Here is a 21655-nt window from a genome sequence, read left to right as displayed (position 1 = left end):
TGCTTCCTGTTTAAAACACACAGAAAAATCTAACATGAAGAAGCGTATAAAAGGAAAGCTCTCATTTTTTCCTCTTCTTCAACCTCTCAGAATCATTGGTGTGTTTCCCAATAGACTTTTTTTTGTTTTGTTTTTGCGGTACGCGGGCCTCTCACTGCTGTGGCCTCTCCCATTGCAGAGCACAGGCTCCAGACGCGCAGGCTCAGCGGCCATGGCGCACGGGCCCAGCCGCTCCGCGGCATGTGGGATCTTCCCGGACCGGGTCACGAACCCGTGTCCCCTGCATCGGCAGGCGGACTCTCAACCACTGCACCACCAGGGAAGCCCCCAATAGACTTTTTTAAATGTACATTTAAACACACACACTTGCACCCTCTTGTGTGCACACATGTAGAATTCTTTGCTTGAGGGGGGAAGTGGATCATATACGCTAAAATTTACATTTTTCATGCAACGCTACATGATTTCATATTGGTAACTATGGCTCTACTTTACTCTTTTTCACTTCTTCATAACATTCTATCATATGAATATACCATAGTTTATTAAACAAGTTCTCTTTTGTTGGACATTAAGGAGTCTCCAGTTTTTCTTTTTTCTTTTTAATATTTATTTATTTGGCTGGATCGGGTCTTGGTTGCGGCATGCGAGATCTTTCGTTGCGGCACGTAGGCTTCTCTCTAGTTGTGGGGCACGGGCTCTAGAGCGCGGGCTCAGTAGTTGTGGCAAGTGAGCTTAGTTGCACCGCGGCATGTGGGATCTTAGTTCCCCAGCCAGGGATCAAACCCATGTCCCCTGCATTGGAAGGCAGATTCTTAACCACTGGACCACCAGGGAAGTCCCTCCAGTTTCTCTACATATAAGTAATGCTGCAGTTAATATCCCTAGGCATCTATATTGAGCAATAGTGTAAGTATTTTTACAGCCCTTTAGAAGTGGAATTACTGGGTACTGCCAAAATAATGCTCAAAAAAAATTATACCAATCAGAGTTTTTATTTTATTTTATTTTATTTATTTATTTATATATTTATGGTTGTGTTGGCTCTTCGTTTCTGTGCGAGGGCTTTCTCTAGTTGCGGCAAGTAGGGGCCACTCCTCATCGCGGTGTGTGGGCCTCTCACTATCGCGGCCTCTCTTGTTGCGGAGCACAGGCTTCAGACGGGCAGGCTCAGTAGTTGTGGCTCACGGGGCTAGTTGCTCCGCGGCATGTGGGATCTTCCCAGACCAGGGCTCAAACCCGTGTCCCCTGCATTGGCAGGCAGATTCTCAACCACTGTGCCACCAGGGAAGCCCCAATCAGAATTAATTTTAAGAGAAATGCTTAAGTTAGTAAATATGACAATAAACAAAATTAACAGATTTATGGGGAAAAATTATTTGTGTAATTGTGCATTTGGACAAATAGGGAATATTCCTTATCTATAAGTATTATAGTATGATTAATTTTGAGGTAAATTTTCAATGTGTTACAAAAGGAGTGAGTCTTTGTCTCCATAGACTGGGAATTATAAGCCAGTGCATAATGTACATAGAGGTAGTCTCAAATCTAACTGTTTTTAATCATTGATATTCTTGCTATTTTTTTCACTAATAGGGATACGTTAAAATTTTTAGAATAGTCTGCCAGCAATAAAGAATAGTGATATTCTGGCTTTTAATAAATATTATACATCCATTAATTATTAGATATAAAATCAGTATTTGACACTTTCCAAAAGGGAACTTTATCCTTCCTCTCAAAATTAATTCACATTTTTGCCAAAATTCCAATTATTCATTTATAAGAAATAATATTTTTCTCTAATATTTTTTCTTTTATTAAATAGAAATGTTTCTCTTTTTTTAATATAAATTTATTTATTTATTTATTTATTTTTGGCTGTGTTGGGTCTTCATTACTGCGTGTGGGCTTTCTCTAATTGCGGCGAGCGGGGGCTACCCTTTGTTGCAGTGCGTAGGCTTCTCATCACGGTGGCTTCTCTTGTTGTGGAGCACGGGCTCTAGGCACGCAGGCTTCAGTAGTTGTGGCTCGCAGACTCAGTAGTTGTGGCTCATGGGCTCTAGAGTGCAGGCTCAGTAGTTGTGGAGCATGGGCTTAGTTGCTCTGCGGCACGTGGGATCTTTCCTGACCAGGGCTCAAATGCGTGTCCCCTGCATTGGCAGGCGGGTTCTTAATCACTGTGCCACCAGGGAAGCCAGAAATGTTTCTCTTTTTAATTATAGATTTCTTTGAGTTGTGAGGATAATTTATGAGAAGTTTAAATATTTAAACGCTTTGTCAGAAAGATAGCAATAGTGTAGTTTGTTTCACATACTAATGAATATTATAACCAGAAACACCATATTCACTGTTACGATTTTTTTGCTACATACGACAAAATTACCTGGATTGCCCATACTATATTTGGTATATCTAATGTGAAATCTTACAGCAGTGTTCTAAAAAACCTTACCAAGCATTCTTTTTGAAAGCAGATGGGTTATACATACAAATAAAAAGAAATCCTGTGTAAATTAAGCCATCCTAAATAAGTTGTTTAAGCACTTAATTTATAAATTGAGGAAGTTAGTTTTTAATCCTACTTCACATATAAATTTGAACAAGACAATCTCTCTGAAACTTGGTTTCTCCTTTTATAAAGTATAGAAAAGCCTCCACTTCACTGGAATGAGATGTTCAAGTGAAAAGTTATACACAAATATGATTAATGGTCTGAAATAGAGATAAAGAAAAATTAACAGTTAGGTGATTTGTGAACTTTGTGTAAAGACTGTCAGGATCCACTTGGTAATCTATGTGTGAAAATGTCCCAGAGTCAGGCTATATTTGTGCAAAGCTTTTCTAGTAGTTTAAATTAGAAGCTTTTACATGTGCGTTAATTTCTCTGCTTTTCCTTTATGGCTGTGTTTTGTCACAGAAAAGACACAGTCCTTAAACTTTTGCATCTCAAAGTGTTCTATGAAATGTAATTTAGTTCAGTTCAACAAACTTTTATTGAGTATCCTAAAGGAGAAGTAAGACAGATTACCATGCCCTTGAATTTGGTTGGAAAGTGAGAACAGACATAACCCCGAAATTAGGTATATGTACATATTCCAAACTTTAGGAAGTTCTCAGTTGTCTATAGAGCCACCCATCCTCAAATTTAGATGGCTCGGGGAACTCAACACTGCCAACATTCAGCTAGCACTTGGAAGGGATGCATTCTGCTCTTATGTGTTTATAAAACCATGTATTAAAATAAATTTAGATTAGTGTACTTTAGGTCAATAGTGACTTCTTAAGAGCCAAGTGGATAATATAGTCATGATGAAAATTTTTGCTAATATATATTGAAAGGCTGAGATTGCTGAAGGGATTATTTGGCTTGAGAATTAATCATTATAGTATTTTTGCCAGAACTTCCTTCTTAGGTATACATTACAGTGCTTAGTACTTAATGTTAAGTGACAGTTTAGTCCCTAAAGTGTGTTACAATTTATAGTTCTTTATCTTTGGCTCTTGTGTTTTCTTAAATGTCAGATCATCTTCCAATTACCTTCGGTCTGTGACTCAGTGGTTTTCATGGTCATGAAGTCCTAATACTTGAGAATTAGAAGGGATTTCAGAAAATCTAACCAGAGCTCCTAGAAGCTCTCCCCTTAATCAGGACCCTTGCTGCTGCTCCAGATGTCTTGAGATAGCCCACGTTCAAACAGAGGCCTCTCTGCTCTTTTGAAAACTTCATGGCAGCTTTCACCATTTCTTTCTGAGCCTTGGTCAGACATTGTCATTTCTGATACTTCCCAACCATGCATCCCTCCTTCTAGATGATTAAATATTTGATTGCTCAATAAAGTTAAGCACTTTCTCCCTTCTCTTTCCACTTACTTTCTCCATTCCTTCCCACCTCCCAACCTTTTTCCTGTCTCATTCCCTCATTGTTCTGTTTACTCTGTACCTGTTCACTTCTCGCCCTCTTACACCTTCATTCCAATGTAAATAGCCCTACAGCTTTTACCGTGGGGCAGAATGTTTTCTCTGCCTCCTTGTTGTAGAATTCTGAGAGTACTGCTAAGCCCATAGCCCTCTCTAGTGGTAGCCATGCATTCTTCCACGGGTTGTACTGTGTGAATGAGAGATTGTTCTCCTCGTTCCCCATTTCTATTTATAGAGCCATGTTTTTCCACTCTTGAGTGAAAGCTCCAGCCCCTTTCAGCCTCCTTCATGCCTCTCTATACCGTCAGTCTCTCGCTGTTGCTTTTACAATCAGTTTATCTGTATTCACGCTCATCCTCACTTTCCCTCCTTCAGACTCAGATGATAGGTAGCCATTTTATTCAAGGCTCTCTCATCTTCCTGTGCCCTTGATGCCATCTTTTTTATGGGACTTTGTTTCATTACTCCTCTACCTTTCCTCTGCTTTATCCTTTTCCTAACTACCTTAGCCTAAAAACATGTTCAGATCTTTCCTATCTGAGAGAAGGAAAGAGAGAATAGAGTATTTTCTTCTTTTTTTTTTTTTTTTTTTTGGCCGCACTGTGCTGCAGTCAGGATCTTAGTTCCCCAGATCCGTGACCAGCGATCGAACCTGTGCCCCCTGCATTGAGAGCGTGGAGTCTTAACCACTGGACTGCCAGGGAAGTTCGAGAGTATCTTCTCTAGTCTCATTCTAGCTATTTCCAATCTCTTTTTTCTCTCCTTTGCACCCAGTTTCCTGAAGAGAATGATTTAGAAGGGATTATGTCCGTACTTCCTCATTTCTCAGTTCATTCCTCAACCCAACCCGCTTTGCTGCACTGCTAACTAAAATAGTATTCACTTAAGTCACCAGGGAAGGCCAGTAGACGTTTTCAGCCCTTAACTTACTGGTTCTTCCTACTGCGTTTGATAATGTTGATCACATCCTCTCTCAAATTCTCTCTTCTTCAAAGGCTGTCCTCTCTTAATGTTCTTTGTCTGTCTCTTTTGTGGCTTTCTTTTCCTACTGCCTAAATGTTGGTGTCCCTGAGGTTTCTGTTCTTAGGACACTGTTCTCTATCCACTTTACCGGGGTGAACTCATCTGTTCTCATCGGATCTCTGGCACAAATGCTGTATGCCTTAGATACATATCTAGTTGTTTGGTAGACATTTCCAATGGGATGTGTGTCTTGTATCCTGTGTGGCCAAAGCTGTCAACTCATCATCTTCCCTCAATCTCGAATCAGATCTTCTTTCCATGTTCTCTGTTCTGGTTGATGGCACCACTCTGCTGTGTCCCACACCTAGTCATTCATCATGTCCTAGGGATTTTTCCTCCTAAATATTTCTATTTTTTGTTGTTGTTGTTGGGGGTAGGAGTTTATTAATTTATTTATTTTTGCTGTGTTGGGTCTTCATTTCTGTGCGAGGGCTTTCTCTAGTTGTGGCAAGCGGGGGCCACTCTTCATCACGGTGCGCAGGCCTCTCACTATTGCAGCCTCTTTTGTGGAGCATAGGCTCCAGATGCGCAGGCTCCGTAGTTGTGGCTCACGGGCCCAGTTGCTCTGCGGCATGTGGGATCTTCCCAGACCTTCCCAGACACGGGCTCGAACCTGTGTCCCCTGCATTAGCAGGCAGATTCTCAACCACTGCGCCACCAGGGAAGCCCCCTCCTAAATATTTCTTAAACCCAACTACTTACTTATCTGTTCTGGTGTATTCCAGTCCTTAACCACTGGACTGCCAGGGAAGTCCTGAAACAGCACTTCTTATCCAAGTGAAATATAATCAGATAAACAAGTCATATCTGTAGAGTATTGATCATGTGAGACATTGGAGGAACTTGATTTTTCCCAACCAAATGGTACCTATTTCTAACATCCTAAAACACCAATCATTGAATATCTCTTAATTAACCCAGATTCTTCTTAAGAATTAAATTCCTTTTAAAAAATATTGATTTATTTTCAACTTCTTTGTAAATACTTAAAGACTGCTTCCAACTTTCTTACCTGTTTGTTATCCCTCTTTCCCCTTCTTTGTCTTCCTAATTATCAGCAGACTTTACCTCCTCAGCTATGTTGAGGGCAGTGGACCAGGCACCCGTTTTATGTATTACAATGAAGAGACTCTATGTCTTGAATTTTTTCTGACAGAGTGTCAAAGGAAACAATTATTTTAACAGGATGACACAGCCTATTTTGCTTAGAAATGTCCTAATTTCCTGTTTAGGCTATCCAGAGGTCAGGTGGCGATTTCATTTTGCACTCCCATAGTGTAGATTCACATCACTGCAAGCATTGTAGGACTTAGATCACAAGCCATTTAATTCCACTGGCTGCATTTATCTTCCCAAGAAAATAAGTCCTTCTCCTGTTGTTTTTATTTAGTTTCTCTTTTTGTATTTTACTGCTATAACCTGTAGTGAAAGAGGGATGGTTGCCAATAGCTATTTACCAACAGCTGCTTCTTAACTAAGGTGCATCTTAAAGTTTGCCTGTTGCCCTTTTGAAGTTCACATCACAGTGTTGTTACTGTTACCCTGTCCCAGAAATTACCTGTAACTAACTAAGCACTCAGGCAAGCATCAGGTTCCAAAGTAAGCCATGGCTCCTCCTACGTATTGGGCTGGCCAAAAAGTTCGTTCCGGTTTTCCGTAACGAACTTTTTGGCCAACCCAATATGCACTTCCTTCATGAATCAGCTTTTGTGTAGTTTGATAACTGCCCCCTTTTTTCATATTTAATTATGCCTCAGAGCTATGGAAAAACCAAATTTATCTGTTAAAACAGACAAAGCAGCAAGTGTTCCGACATGTTTATTGAGCAAATTATTATACCTGACAAAAGGTAATTACATACAATCAGGTCTGGATAATTAGGGGTTAATAAATTAACATAAGAGAAGTAAGTGCCTTTTAGATTTAGAAAAGCAAAAAAGACATATCTTTTTAAGTTATTTGAGTAAAAATTATAAAATCTATTATAAGATTTGAAAGAAAAAAATGAGTGAGGATGCAAGCCCCGTTAAATGCAAATACTCACCAAGATATTGTAGTATTCTTTGTCTTTAATATAGACCATAAAGATCCTTATTTTCTTTATGTCCATCATGCTAAGTATGGTAGACTAGCTAACTCTGCATTCTTTGGGAATCTAAGGCAAAATAGTAAAGAGTCTGTATTTATATTCTAGGACATAAAACTGAGACCTTATCTCTAGAAAGCTGAACAAATGACATATGTATCTGAAATTCAGTTCCCCACTTCACTAAAAATTTCTTGCAAGGCCTAGAACTGGGGTGTCTGCCTTAGTTTCTATGGTAATACCTTAGCAGACAGTGACAATCTCCCTTTTCCTTCTGAGGCAATTGGGATTTAATGGTCATGGTATGTTTCATTTGTCTCAACTGGTCTGAGTTCCATGCTAAAGAATAGAATGATAATATGTCTTGGGGCCTGAAGTATTTAGTTTTAGTTTTAGTTTAGCTTTTTTTTTTTCAAAAGCCAAAAGTCAGTGTTTATAACTAATGACAAATTATAAATAATATATATTACTTGCTAAAATTTTAGAGTAAAACATATGTGACTTATTTTTTGAAGACTAAATTAATCCAGCTATTAGCATCTCCAGGTTGTCATTTGCATTATTTTAAAACACAACCATGGGGAGGAGGGGGGAAGAATATCCACTTAGACTCTTACACATTTTAAAAAATGGTTAGTCCCTCCCTCTTTTTCTTAACAACTGCAGTCTAAAGGAGAACTTGAAGAAACCCCAGCCCAGTCTAGCTTCCCTCATTTGAACAACTACTATATCCTGGAGTAAAGACTCATTGGCATACAATTTTTCTTCATTGGCTAATCCATATTGTTTTCTTTGTTGTTTGATTTCTTCCAAAGTCAATTCATATAAGCAGACCTTATTTCTTCAGAGCTTCAGTGAAGCAAAGTGACTCATCAGAGAGAACTGAAAGTCTAGTGAACACCTCACATCATGAATTTCAAGGTTTGATTTCTTTAGTATTAGAAGTCTGAGCTTCATTGGTGAAGTCATTATATAACTACCTGTTATATAAGTGTGGCAGATGATATAATGAATTGGACAGAAAATTAAATGTATGACCTGGGAATGTTTATTTAACATGCTTGACGGTGGCATCACTGGTTTGCAAAAGGTAATCTCAGGAGCAGAGCTTTGGTTATGAAATATTTTAGTACATTCTATAACATAAATTAAATCAGTCAAAGAGACTAGTCTGGCCTTCAGAATAATTATAAGACATTACTAAAAATTCAGAGCTGTCTTGATTGTAAATAGTTGACATGTAAAGTAAATGATAACATAGCCATCTTATTAATATATATGATGTGGGCTCTGTGTAGACATAAAAGGTAACATTTGCAGTTCATCTCAACATACATACCTTTGTGTCAAAAGGTAACGTTTGCAGTTCATCTCAACATACATTTACGTGGTTCCTACTATATACCAGGTACTGGGCCAAATGTGAAGATACAGAGAGTAAGTAAAACAAGTCATCAGCTTTGAGGCACTTACAAAGTACATTATTAGGAAGAAGAAAAGGCACTTCAACTATTGGCGTATTAGAAAGAGACAGCGCTGAGACAGCCATGAACTGTCCAGACTACAAAAGGAATTATTGATATTTGATTCTTTAGTGGATAGACAGAATAACTGTGATATCAGCATACTGTGAAAAATACTATGATAGAGATTTATGGAGGGAGCTCTGAGGACACACGAAAGAGGAACAGCTAACACATAGTGGTCTGGGGAGACTTCCTGAGAGAAGTGAATCCAGATTTAAATTTTATGGAATAAGTAAAGAGTTACCTGAGTGAAGAAGGGAGGGGAAGGAGACTCAGAGAAGAAAATGACAATGTCCTGGGGCATCATCACGGTCTGTAAGAGAACTATGAGTAGTTCCTAGTTTAGGAGCTTAAATTCCAAGGCAGGAGAGGAAGCCAAAAAGTCACTTTGCATGTCATGTTAAGGAGCTTGAACTTTATCTTGTAGGAGCTGGGAAGCCACTGAAACTTTTAAGCAAGTGAATGGTATGATAAGATTTGTATTTGAGCTGCATCTCTCTGGCAGCAGTGTGGAGGTTGATGGATCCTGGCGTATTAGAAGGAGAAGCAGAGGGGATAGGCAAGACCAAAGGCCCCATGGGAGAGAGTATGATATCTAATCTAGGACAGTAGTAGTAGTAGTGGTGGTGGAAGGTACGTAGCAAGTGAATTCAAGAAATATTTAGGAAAAAAATATTTAGGAAGTTAAATTGACACAATTTGGCAATAAGTAAGATGCAGGAGTTGTGAGAGAGAAGAGTCAAAGCAACCTGAATCCAGGTTTCTAGTTTTGGTAATTAGGTAAGTGCTAGCACTCAGTGTGTGACTCGCCTTAGAGTATGAGGCAGCTGAATTAGTTACTCATGACTGAAGAAAAGCAAGCCACATATACATGTAAAGGTATCATAAAAACCAAAATCACACTCAGCTATTTGAGGTAAATCTACTTGAGCAAAATACCTGAAGTGTTCTCTTCTGTTTGGATAGTTACAAGGTTTTTCATGTTTTAGAAATAGAAGATGAAATAATTCTTTCTTTGGTGGCTCTGGTTGGGGTCGGGGGGCGCTGAGCCGCATGGCACGCGGGATCTTAGTTCCCCAATCAGCGATAGAGAACCCGCACCCCCTGCAGTGGGAGCGTGGAGTCTTAACCACTGGACCGCCAGGGCACTCCCCCCAAATTATTGATAATAATTTATTAATATATTCTGCATTCATAAATAAATTTTAGAAAACTTTAGTTACACATCTTTTGTTATTTGGGTTTAAATACATAATATAAATATTTTAAACCCCAATTGCCAGAAGAATTATTTAAAATTCAACTATATAAGGTGCTAATATTCTTACATTACTAAATGGAGAGTCAAAAGATCCTCTTAAAAGTTTCTGTAACAAATTCTACTCCTAAATATATACCCGAGAGAAATAAAAACACGTGTCCACACAAAACTTGTTCATAGCAGTTGTGACTCATAATAGCCGCCAAATGGGAATAACCCGAATGTCCACTAACTGATCAATGGATAAACAAATGTGGTGTATCCATGTAATGGAATGGTGTATCCACGTAATGGAATGGTGTATCCATGTAATGGAATGGTGTATCCACGTAATGGAATGGTGTATCCACGTAATGAAATGTTCTTCGGCAGTAAAGAGGAACGAAGTCCTGATGCCTGCTACAACATGGATGAACCCTGAAAACGTTATGTTAAATGAAAGAAGCCAGACACAAAAAACCACGTTATATGACTCCAGTTTGGAAAGTGACTGCTAATGGGTATGGGTATTCTTCTGGGGGATAAAAATGTTCTCAAATTGATTGAGATAGTTGCAGAATTCTGTGAATGTACTCAAGACCATTGATTTGTATACTTTAAATGGATAAATTGAATGGTATGTGAAATAGATCTCAAAACTTAAAAAAATTTTTTAAGGTGATATAACAAAAAATAGGAGTTTAATTATATTAAATTATAAAAGCAAAAATAGAGAAAAATTGTTATAACTACCAAAAACAGGAAGGTAGTATAAGTAAGGTAAATCCTCATATATGATAACTACAAGATGATAAATAAAAACTAGAAAAATAAGTATATTTAGAGATATCGAGGTAATCACCAGTATTAAAACAGGAGTTAACATGATTGCTTCTGAGAATGGAAAGGGTAGGCTAATGGACTGTTGGTTTTCATGACATGCCCCATTTGATTATTAACCATGTATTACTTGATAAAATTAATTTTAATAAAGAGGAACTTCCCTAGTGGCTTAGTGGTTAAGAATCCGCCTGCCAACGCAGGGGACACGGGTTCGAGCCCTGGTCTGGGAAGATCCCACGTGCTGCGGAGCAACTAAGCCTGTGCGCCACAACTACTGAGGCTGCGCTCTAGAGCCCACAAGCCACAACTACTGAAGCCAGCGTGCCTATAGCCTGTGCGTCACAACAAGAGAAGCTACTGCAATGAGAAGCTCACGCACCACAACGAAGAGTAGTCCCCACTCGCTGCAACTAGAAAAAGCCTGCACGCAGTAACGAAGACCCAACGCAGCCAAAAGTAAATAAATAAATAACTCTTTCCTTAAAAAAATTTTTTTTAATAAAGAATAAATTTCCACATAAAATTGTACACGTATATGTATCTGCATGGTCTTTTAGCCATGGTAGTGACCAAGAAATTCAAGGTAAAGCAAATATAGATGTGTATAAATCTGATGATATAAATTCTTTTTGCCTCTTTTTTTCCCCCAAAATTCCAAACCTACCTAGTAGTTATTTAGGACTATTACATGGCTTACCATCAAAAATACTTTAAGAACATTCTACTTCTGCTGTGTGCAGTTCACTTGAATTAAGTGACTTGAAGAGATGAATGCCTTTAAGCCACAGTGTGCTCAGAGCTTGCTTCTGATCCTCACATAGGTAGGAGTGGAAAGGCTGGCTGAGAGCAGGTTAGGCAGATGGGACGTTTAAAGAGGGCAGGCACCGGTTAGGGGTCAGGTGTACCAGAGAGCCAAAAGTCAGCATGAGGGCAATTAACACCTGAGGGCAAAAAGTGAGGTGGGTGGAAGCACAATACTGCTTCTTTACAAAAGTTTTTGCCCAAAAAACAAAAGTTTTTCTAACTGCTGCTGAAAATTCTCTTCCATGCTGCATGTGGAATTTTCCATATATGTTTTCAAATAGCTGGAGAAGGGTAAAGCCAAGTGCTTTAAAAAGTAGATGGAGGGGGGCTTCCCTGGTGGCGCAGTGGTTGAGAATCCGCATGCCAATGCAGGGGACGCGGGTTCGAGCCCTGGTTCGAGAAGATCCCACATGCCACGGGGCATCTAAGCCCGTGCACCACAACTACTGAACCTGCACTCTAGAGCCCGCGAGCCACAACTACTGAGTCCACGTGCCACATCTACTGAAGCCCCCGCGCCTAGAGCCTGTGGCCTGCAACAAGAGAAGCCACTGAAAGGAGAAGCCCACGCACCGCAATGAAGAGCAGCCCCTGCTCGCCGCAACTAGAGAAAGCCCAGGCAGAGCAACAAAGACCCAATGCAACCAAAAATAAATAAAATTAAAAAAAAATAAATTAAAAAAAAAAAAGAGTAGATGGAGGGACTTCCCTGGTGGCGCAATGGTTAAGAATCCGCCTGCCAATGCAGGGGACACAGGGTCAAGCCCTGGTCCAGGAAGATCCCACATGCCGCGGAGCAACTAAGCCTGTGTGCCACAACTGCTGAGCCTGTGCTCTAGAGAACATGAGCCACAACTACTGAAGCCCGCACGCCTAGAGCCCATGCTCCACAACGAGAGAAGCCACCGCAGTGAGAAGCCCGTGCACTGCAACGAAGACCCCCGCTCACTGCAACTAGAGAAAGCCCACGCACAGCAACAAAGACCCAACGCAGCTAAAAATAAATAAGTACATTTATTTTAAAAAAAAAGCATATAGAGCTCATCATTTGATTTCAACATCTATTTAGAAAAAAGACTTGTATTTCCCCCCATTGTGGCCAATTTAATAAGACCCATTTTTCTTGAATCCCCAGTGCCTAATTACTCATATTTCTTCCTTAAAGCTACATTCCGGTTTAGGATTTTTGTTGTTTAAATCTCTGAAGCACTTTAGGAACCCTTGCTTTGGCTTTGTTTTTTGGAAGCAAAGGAAAAATGATCTCCTGGTTTACTTTTGGAATCTGCAAAGCAACTTTGAGGTCCCCCAGGTGGATTTAGTGTTTGGAAAGGGGAATTTGGGGGACTAAGGTTGACCCTGAGCCCCCAGGTCACTGTTCACATTTACAAAAGCAAACCTGGTATCCCCAATTGCTTTTCTCTTGAGGTTGGCTTAACTTTATTTATCTTCTGCCTTGGGTCACTGCCCCTGAGGTGCTTCAAAAGCAAAACCCAAAAGACCCAAAACAAAGAAAGCTAAACCAGATTCAAGGAAAAAATGACCTGGCACTCTGGGTTCACTTTTACAAAAGCAGAAAATCACTTCAAGAGTTTCATAGAATGGTTTAAAGTTGGCCTAGATTCATTGTGTCATTTGTGCAAAGTGATCTCAACAGGTCTGAGACCCCAAGTTTCTTGGGTGTAGATTTGGAGTGCGACTTAGGATGAGAAGCTGTCGGCAAGCTAAATGCCTTGACACAGACTAATTCAGTGATTCTTCCGTGATGCAACTATTTTGAGGATATAAATGGACCACCCATGCAACCATTTCTTTCCTTAAGCTGAATCTTTTTGTTTGCTGGACACACAGGGGTGGCTGAGGAAGTGAAACATACAACACACTTTAAAAAGTTGGCATAAATCCCACCTTATGTTATCAGATTAGTTATGAAGGGTGTTTTTGAATCCTTGGTGCAAAAAAAAGTTAGTTTGCTAATTTTAGGTAATCTTATAAGTCATGATGAAATAGAACTGAGGCACATTATTTTGCTATTCATTTTTATATGATCCATACTTTGCTTACTTCCCTAAAGGATTTAAGGTGGAATTACTTTACTTGACTATTGGAACAAACGCATTTTTAGAACTTAGTACCAATTTTCATTTTAATATGGCTGACTTTATCCTTTAATAAGTAATTGTAAAATTGCTTTTGGATAATCTAGGGGGGATTTTATTTTTGTTCATGTTTGGTCTACATCTTTGGATTTCAGGTATATGTGTTAACTAATAAATTCACCTGTTGAGACCATGTCTTACAGTTTATTTCCAAGACTGAGGGAGATTTTGTATGATTAATAACAAATGTATTATTTGTTTACTGCCATCTGAAGAAAGTACAACTTGAGATAGAGAAGTAAGGTTTTCCATAATTTAGATTTTAATATTAAGGACATAGTACATCCTGTGAAACCTCCCCGAATGTGAGAGGCAGTCCCCAAGGCAATGACTGTGTGGAGTGAAGAGGAGTGTCAGTGATTGTACCTGGTGCCACTCCAGTTTCCGCATCCCTTCCCGTCACACTCTGGCTCCAGAGCAGTCTCGTTCTTTTTAAACAATCCCAGAGACCTGGGATCATGCTTCTTGGTCAAAATAGGCATAGGTAGCAGCCTATAGAAATGGACTCAGTCCGTAAATCTGGCCTGGCATAGTGTTAGGTAGGACCCAGGAATAATGTCCTAGTCTTGTGTTACATCTTTCATGTCAGTATAACTGTACTTTAAAGGATCTTATAATTGTTATGGATGGAGGGACACTGGTAGACCATTCAGAAATATTAGTGCTTCTTTCTCTAAGAAGATCATTTACCTCAATTAACATTAGACCCAATGCCTTATCATAAGGGTATCTATCCTCTTTATCAAGCCCCAGGGAAAGCCTGGGAAAGGTGGAAGTCAGTTGACTACATTCACTTGCCCTAGTTTGCCTGCTGGCCAACTTTGGCCTTTTTCTAGAGCTGTCTTCATAAACCGAAATTGTCTGTAGGGTGCTTATATTTTGTACTCATGAAGCCTAAGAAACAAGCTCCTAAGTAACTTGGAATAGTGGTCTGGCATCATCAGTCAGAGAGTGATATTGCTTGAATATCTACTGAGAGGTTACGCTCTGCTGGACATACTTTATGAGTTTGCCTGCACAGCTCCGTGAAGTTTGTTTCTATTTACTTATTAAATGTGGTATTATGCATTTGAAAAATCCTTATGATGCCGAAAGCTCCGCTTCTCTGCACTGGTGTCAAATCTCAGAGACAGAGTTTTGGGTGAAGTAGAAAAGGATAGCTTTATTGCTTTGCCAGGCAAAGAGGGGGACACAGCAGGCTCCTGCCTCAAAAAACTATGTGTCCCAACCCCAGAGAATTTGATGAGGGGTTTTATAACAGTGGCTCAAGGGTGGGGTCTCTGACAAGATTAAGGTATGTGCAGAGCCTGCCCTCCTTTCCTCTGTCTCAGGTGGTCTCCTAATCTCAGGAGAGTCTCTGCTCCCTTTAATCAGGTGGTTTCTTGGCTGCTCCTCCCTTGATTAGCAACTGTTCACATCCGCCCTTTGGAACTCAGAGAAGGTCTTGGAGGCTGGAGTCTTGCCTACAAGAATTGGGGGACAAAAAAAGACTCTTGCGCCTGGGAGCCCCACAGGGCCCTGTCACACACGTGGAAATGAGAAATCAGAGTATGAGATCAGCATGCTTGCTAGGCCTTATCATTCCTCTCCACCCACATCCATGTATCCTTTGGGGCATAGACACTGAAATGGTGCTCAAGTCTATATCCACTGGATTCATGGCCTGAGAATACAGAGCAAGCAGTGTCAGCTCCTATGTAAATCAGTTTCTATCTTACTCAATATTAAATTGACAGTAGCTTCCTCATATGTTACTCTAGTTTAAGTTACTAAGATTGTGTGTGAATAGTTTTTTCTTTATAAATTCTTCATGTTAACATAAAATATTACTTGTTTCCTTATGAACTCTGCCTCCCCACTTTCCCCGCTTACAGTGTAAACTCTTTGAGGACAGGGACTTTGTCTCATTCAATACTGTATCTCTGGTGCCTAGCACAGTAGTTCGCACGTTGTAGGTGGGCAGTCAATATTTGTTGAATGAATAAGTGAATGTTATCTAGATCCTTAGCCCTTTTATCCACCTTGGCAATGCATTCCTTAACCATTAGTGTGCAAATTTATGCAGATTTCCATTGATATCTACACGTTAACTATGCACTGTATGTATTGCTGTAAAGTATTGGTGTAAATTTGAAAGCATGTGGATTAGACTTGTCTACAGATGGGCAGTTAGGTTAAATTTTGTGGTTCCTGTAATTTCTAGCAATAAGAAATTTGCATATGAGTGTCTGACCATACATGAAAAAAGTAAGCATAATATTTCTTTATCTAGGAAAGTCTGTTTTTGTGCTGTAAAAGAACCATTTCTATACTCACAGCTGGAGTTGGTGTAGGTTTTAAATTCATTAAATGGGCTCCTCCTTTCCCACCTGGGGGTAGATCAGCCCTTATTTTAAGGCTGCTTCTTCCAGGTCCCAAAGGTCATGTTGCTGTTGCCTTCGGAAAGAAAGGGAATTTGCAGCCAGTACATTATTAAGTGGTTGCTGACTGTGCGCATGCCCACACACACTTGAGCTGACATACGTATACCTGGAAGAGGACTCCTTCAAACTGAGGCTTTTATTTTGAATGAGGAGAATTCATTATTGAAATTTATTGGAAAAAAAATATATGTATGTATGTAAACCTTATTTCTAACTATAAAGTTAATACATGCCCATTGTAGAATATTATGAAAATAAAGAAGATAATAACAGTTACCCATAATCCCACCACACAAATTACAACTCTTCTTAACATTTTCTCAAATTTTTTTCCACTCTCTTTTGATCGGTTTTTATGTAATTTTAGTAGTAATATTTATCATAAACTTCCCAAGCTATTTAAAATTCTATGTAAGCATCAATTTGAATAACCACATGATACTTGTCTTTATAGATAGATATACCTCACTACTTAACCATTGTCTTAATACTGAGATTTAAGCTGTTTTCAGTGGGTTTTTTTTCTTCAATTTTTGATAACACAAGTAACATTTTTGAGATTAATATATTTGTTCATAAGTTTTTATCTACCTTTATTATTGTCTACTGAAGTTAGATTCCTAGAAGTAGGATTACTGAATCAAAGGGAATGGCCATTTTTATAAGGTTCTTAAATACATACTGCAAATTCACATTCCAGAGAAGTTATACTAATTTACATTTTCACTGCAGAGTGTAGAAAGTAACTTTTCCTCCTTGTGAAAGAAGGGGAAAATGTGCTTGTTGCTAAGCAAGAGTCAAAAATTACACAGAACTTGAAATATGTTCCCTTTTCTTTTTAAGACTGTGTTTTTTTAACATTGTCTCAGTGTAGTTTCTGTACCAGTGTTTTAACTTTTGGTATGGCTGGTATGGCCTAGAATGTTGCCCGAAAGAAAATAGTGTGGCTTTTAATATTAGTAGTAAATATTTTCATTATAGAATTTTCTGCTTTGTACAAGAAAGTCTCTATTAGTAGCTGTATATTGGATGGGAAGAGTCAAACAAGTCCATTATCTTCCTAAGGAAGAGCTAGTTTCTTGTAACTTTCTTCTAACTTTCTGTAGGTTTTAACCACCCCAGAAATTTTATCCCTCTCAGAGCCAGTGGGTTGGCTCACATATCCTATGAGTAAATACAAATACTTGCTTCATTTGAAAGCAAAACCAATACACCCCTTACTTATAAAGTGAGCTAAAACAAAAAGAAAAAGTAACATAAAAACCGAAGGAAGGTAGTAAGTAAAACATTTATCTTTCTGAAACAATTCAAATGGGGATAGGAAGTTGGTTTTAAATGGCTTAAAGGGGATTAGGGTTTTAAAGTTGGATAAGGAGTTTGGTGCTTTGGTTTAGGCACTGCATTGCTTTTAAAAGATTACTTCCATATTTGACAACAATTCTAACTGGAGATTATAAAGCAAATAGTCAATTTTAAAACACTACGGAAAACAAGAAGGTTTCCTTTTTGTTGTTGTTTGTTTATACAAAATGATTGCCTAGAGTTAACAGGCTGAGTCCTGAAGGCCTCATTTCATAACACTACTGAGGATCTATCACCAGGGAGAATCCAGAAGAGGTTGTTTAATGCACTTCATTGAGATTATCTGAGCTTTTCGGTTTAAATTACTTTGGGAAAAGTCTAGGTGCAAACGACTTCTTTGAAAGGTAAACATACTTAACCTCTTTTTAGAAAAAAAGGTTCAATTTAAGTTCTTTAAAATTCTTCAGTTAGTAACAGCAACCCTCATTAACTAAATTTGAGTATGAACTGAATAATGTGTAAAGATTAAATCTCTATACCTCAGTACGTGTTAATATAATTATATAACTGTTTTCATTATTTTACAATTATTTGAAAATGCAATTAAGTATTTTATTAGAAAGGCAAGGCCTGACAATTTTAGTAATTTGAAAAGTGAAAAGATATTATACACTATGTTGGTTATAAAATATAGTTAATGAAGTTTTAAAAATGAGATTCCTTATTCTGTTGCATCTGAGAAGCAGGTCATATTAAAATGGATCAGGAGTAGCATATCTTTTATGTATTAGCTGTGGATAAATAGTCAAAAGTTGCTTTAACATTTCTCCCCATCTTCCTCAGCTCCTTGACCTGTTTATGGTTTGGGATTGGTCTACTTACCTAGCTGATTACGGTCAGCCAGCTTCTAAGTACCTTCGGGTGAATCCAAACACAGCCCTTACTCTTTTGGAGAAGTGAGTATATTCCGCAGATGTTTTTGCATACCATTTTAGCATTTTGTGATTCAGTGATAATTGAAGAACTAGAAATTTTTATCAAAAGAGAAATGTCTGTATGGAACTTAAAAGTTCAGTTCATTTTAATGATCAAAACATAAGCCTCTTTCTTTCTCGCCTTCAGTGTTGTGTACTTTTATATGAGATTTGTTTATGTTGATACAGACAAAACATTTTTCCTATTGTATCCTCAATATCTGACCTAATTGGCTTTAGAAATATGTTTACTGCAGATAAGTGAGAATTGGAACTTTTTTTTTTTTTTAATACTGTAACACAGGAAAGAAAGTATTTTGTAAAACGTAGTTAGGGATTGGAATGTTTGCCACCAGTGCTGTCTAGATCCTACCATGATGGGCTTGGATTCTTTACAGGTAGAGAGGTGTGCGTTTCAAAAAAATGATATTTTAAAAACAGAAGTAACAGAACACTTACTGGTGCGTCTCGTCCAATTAAAAGTAAAACAAGTGTAGGTGTTACTTTTCCTTCTTTTATGTGGCAGGTTTTCTTTTCACTCTACCATATTTCATTTTAAGCATCACTATTACAATTTTCAATTTTTGAATTAAAAGTGTATATTATTTCCCCACATTTCAAAATATCTGTGGTGTATTTGATTTGAGAGGACATAAGGAACTGTTTTAAATAAATGTAAGCTTGTTTTACAATGCCATGAAACACCACTGAGGCAAACAAATTACTGCTTTAAATTTTCTAATATTATTTTTCCTTTCACCTTGTCTTGCTATGAGTGTGATTTGCAGAGTCCATAGAGGGTATGTATTTTAGCATACTTTATGGAATGATGTTAGAAAATAGTATCACGTAAGGAAACTTGCCTTAGATTTACATACTAATATTTTGTGTGGTTGCTTTCTCTGTAATTCTATTAGTAGTACCTATTTTCTTTGAAGTATATTTTTCAAGCATAGGATTAGTGTGAGATAATCCAGAGCATGCCAAGATACTTCACTTGTGACAGTATAGCTTTTAATTTCCTTTTCTAATCTTCTTCATTCACGTATATTCCTAGGATGAAGGATACTAGCAAAAAGAACAATATATTTGCTCAATTCAGGAAGAATGATCGAGACAAACAGAAGTTGATAGAGACAGTTGTGAAACAGCTGAGAAGTTTGGTGAATGGTATGTCCCAGCACACATAAACTTCACATTGCTTGCACTCAGTGATACCAAATCCCTGGTGTCTCAACATTGATCTCTAACAGGCACAGGTCATGATACAGAAAGTTGTTTGCAGAATTCAAAAATACAGTAGAGAAAAGACACTGATGAGAGAGCTTAAACAAGAAAGAATTATAAATATCATTTGTATGGATTTTTAAATAGCTGAATAATATTTTATATATGGAAAACCTGGCATTAATTTTTTTTCACTTCTAGGGAAAAAAGGCAAAACTAATATATAAATCAGGTCAAAAATTGTCTATGAAACTGATTGTGTAAATACATGAGAAGAACTTATGCCTCTATGTATTGGTGTTTTTTCTACTTAGACTTGAATGATTTTTCTGTTTTGTTTTTTGTTTGTTTGTTTTCCAGTATCTGGTTTGGGAATGAAATTATGTCTGATCTTTCACTGTCATTTTCTGACTTTTAGCTTTAATTTTCACCTCAATATTATTTAAATAGACTAAAATTTCTAATTCTGCTGATTTCGAGGGAGGAACTATAAATCTTTAAAGGTCCCTGAAGTCAAACTTAATTTAACCCAATAAGAATTTGAATTATTTGTTCTACTTGGGTGGTTTAATTTAATCTGAATATGAAGAAAAGGAATTTGATTTTCTAAAGATGCAAGGTGTTTCTGTTCAGCAGGGTTAATATTTCTAACTATAGTGTTTGTAGCTGGCCCCATTTATTTGGTTTGGTTTGGTTTGGTTTGGTTCAAGTTAGAAGGACAGAAACTAAGTGGGGCTAACCACTTCAGGTGCCGCTTGTGCTAGGAGAGATGTGTTCCTACACACAGAAGTTACCACAGGGGTCAGGTTACTTTCTTCAAAGAGCAGACCTCAGTACCGTGTCCTCACTGTGGAAACAAGCCAAACCAAATGAACTCTGGAAAACCTAAAATGAATGTACATTTTACCGTGTAAAGTACTGTGGTCCAGATGGTAATAACAATCTGATCCTTACTTTCTCTTCATTGTATTTATGCTGAATAATCCTTTTGCATTTTCAGGATTTATGCCTGTAAGAAACTTTTATTTGACTCTGTAAAATAAGTGCAAAGAATTATATGTACATTTCTTGATTTTGTGATTAAATATTAAAAAGGTTGAGCAAGTTGTTGGAAATTCAATGATACTGCATCTATTTAGAGCTTCCTGACTTAAAACAACTGCTTTCTTCAGAAGGGCTATTATTCCCTAGTTATTGGAATGGGAGTGTCACCAAAACAAAGAAAATAAGCACTTATTCCCTTGACCGTCTCTTATCCTAAAGTATTTAACGTTTTAAAAAATATTACATGGAAAATATGGTAATTCCAGGGACAATACTATCTGGAAGTTACCAGAGGAGCCGTGAGCTGCTAGTTCTCTTTGAGGACTGGAATGTAGTGACCCTCCAGTGCCTTACCCAGCTCTCCAGGTCACCAGGGACGTCTCCCGGCTTGGGATGAGGCGTCCCCAGATTCGGAGAGACGCCTCCTTTGTACTGCTTGGAGCAGACCACTGTGGCTCCTCAGCGGTGATGGTCTTGAGGAGTTCGCTTTACTGTTCGCAGGAAAACAAGCACCCTGCACACACACACACCCCGCACCCCTCGGGCTGCGCTGTAGGGACTGGGACGCCCGAGTCCTGGGGCATTTCGGGTCCCACAAAAAGCCCCAAGAAGCAATCATGTAGACTGATGGGGTGGGAAGGATACGAAGCGGGAGGGGACAGTGAATTTGGTCCTCGAGTCCCGAAAGGCGCCGGGGGATATCTGCTCCTCGTGGGATTAGGGAGTCTCTGTGAAGCTTTGAGAAGCAGTGACACTATCATCTTTTGAAGGATTCTGGAAGTGGTAGATCAGAGACCTCGGAGGGGTGGGGATGTCGAGATTCTCAACCCCGGCCATCAGGGCTTGCGATGCCAAGGTAGGCATCGAAGACCGCGGTTTCCCTGAAACAGAAGCAGAGCAAAGGGGAGAACCCCCAGCCCTTTAGGCTTGGAGTGCCGGGAGGGGACGGGGCACCTGGAAGTTCGAGGGTGGGGATCCCAGAGAGAGCCCGCATTAGCTCCGTGCGCTTGGTCAGTCCACCCTCCGAGCTCCTGCTGGGAGCCGGGAGGTTCTTGGCGCGAAACTGCAGGCCCCGCCCGAGGATCT

The 21655-nt window shown here is 38.8% G+C and overlaps 1 protein-coding gene across 7 annotated transcripts in view; it reads left to right on the top strand.

Moving 5' to 3' along the window:
* Window positions 1–20647, top strand: part of EXOC6 (exocyst complex component 6) — a 197750-nt gene extending 177103 nt beyond the window's left edge. For 4 of the 7 annotated variants that reach the window (XM_079900349.1, XM_079900351.1, XM_079900352.1 and 1 more), the window contains 2 exons: window positions 18168–18280; window positions 19356–20647. In XM_079900349.1, coding sequence (XP_079756475.1) covers window positions 18168–18280; window positions 19356–19488 — 246 coding nt within the window. In that variant the 3' untranslated portion in view covers window positions 19489–20647. Of the gene's footprint in view, window positions 1–16010; window positions 16212–18167; window positions 18281–19355 lie in introns of those variants that run through there. The other 3 variants (XR_013824316.1, XR_013824317.1, XM_079900353.1) reach the window with 3 other exon arrangements.
* The last annotated feature ends 1008 nt before the right edge of the window (window positions 20648–21655 follow it).

This window comes from Stenella coeruleoalba (genome assembly GCF_951394435.1).
Source record: "Stenella coeruleoalba genome assembly, chromosome: 16".
In the NCBI taxonomy this organism is placed as follows: Eukaryota; Metazoa; Chordata; class Mammalia; order Artiodactyla; family Delphinidae; genus Stenella; species Stenella coeruleoalba.
The sequence above is the reverse complement of the archived record's forward strand: the minus strand, read 5'-3'. Positions and strand labels throughout refer to the sequence as shown.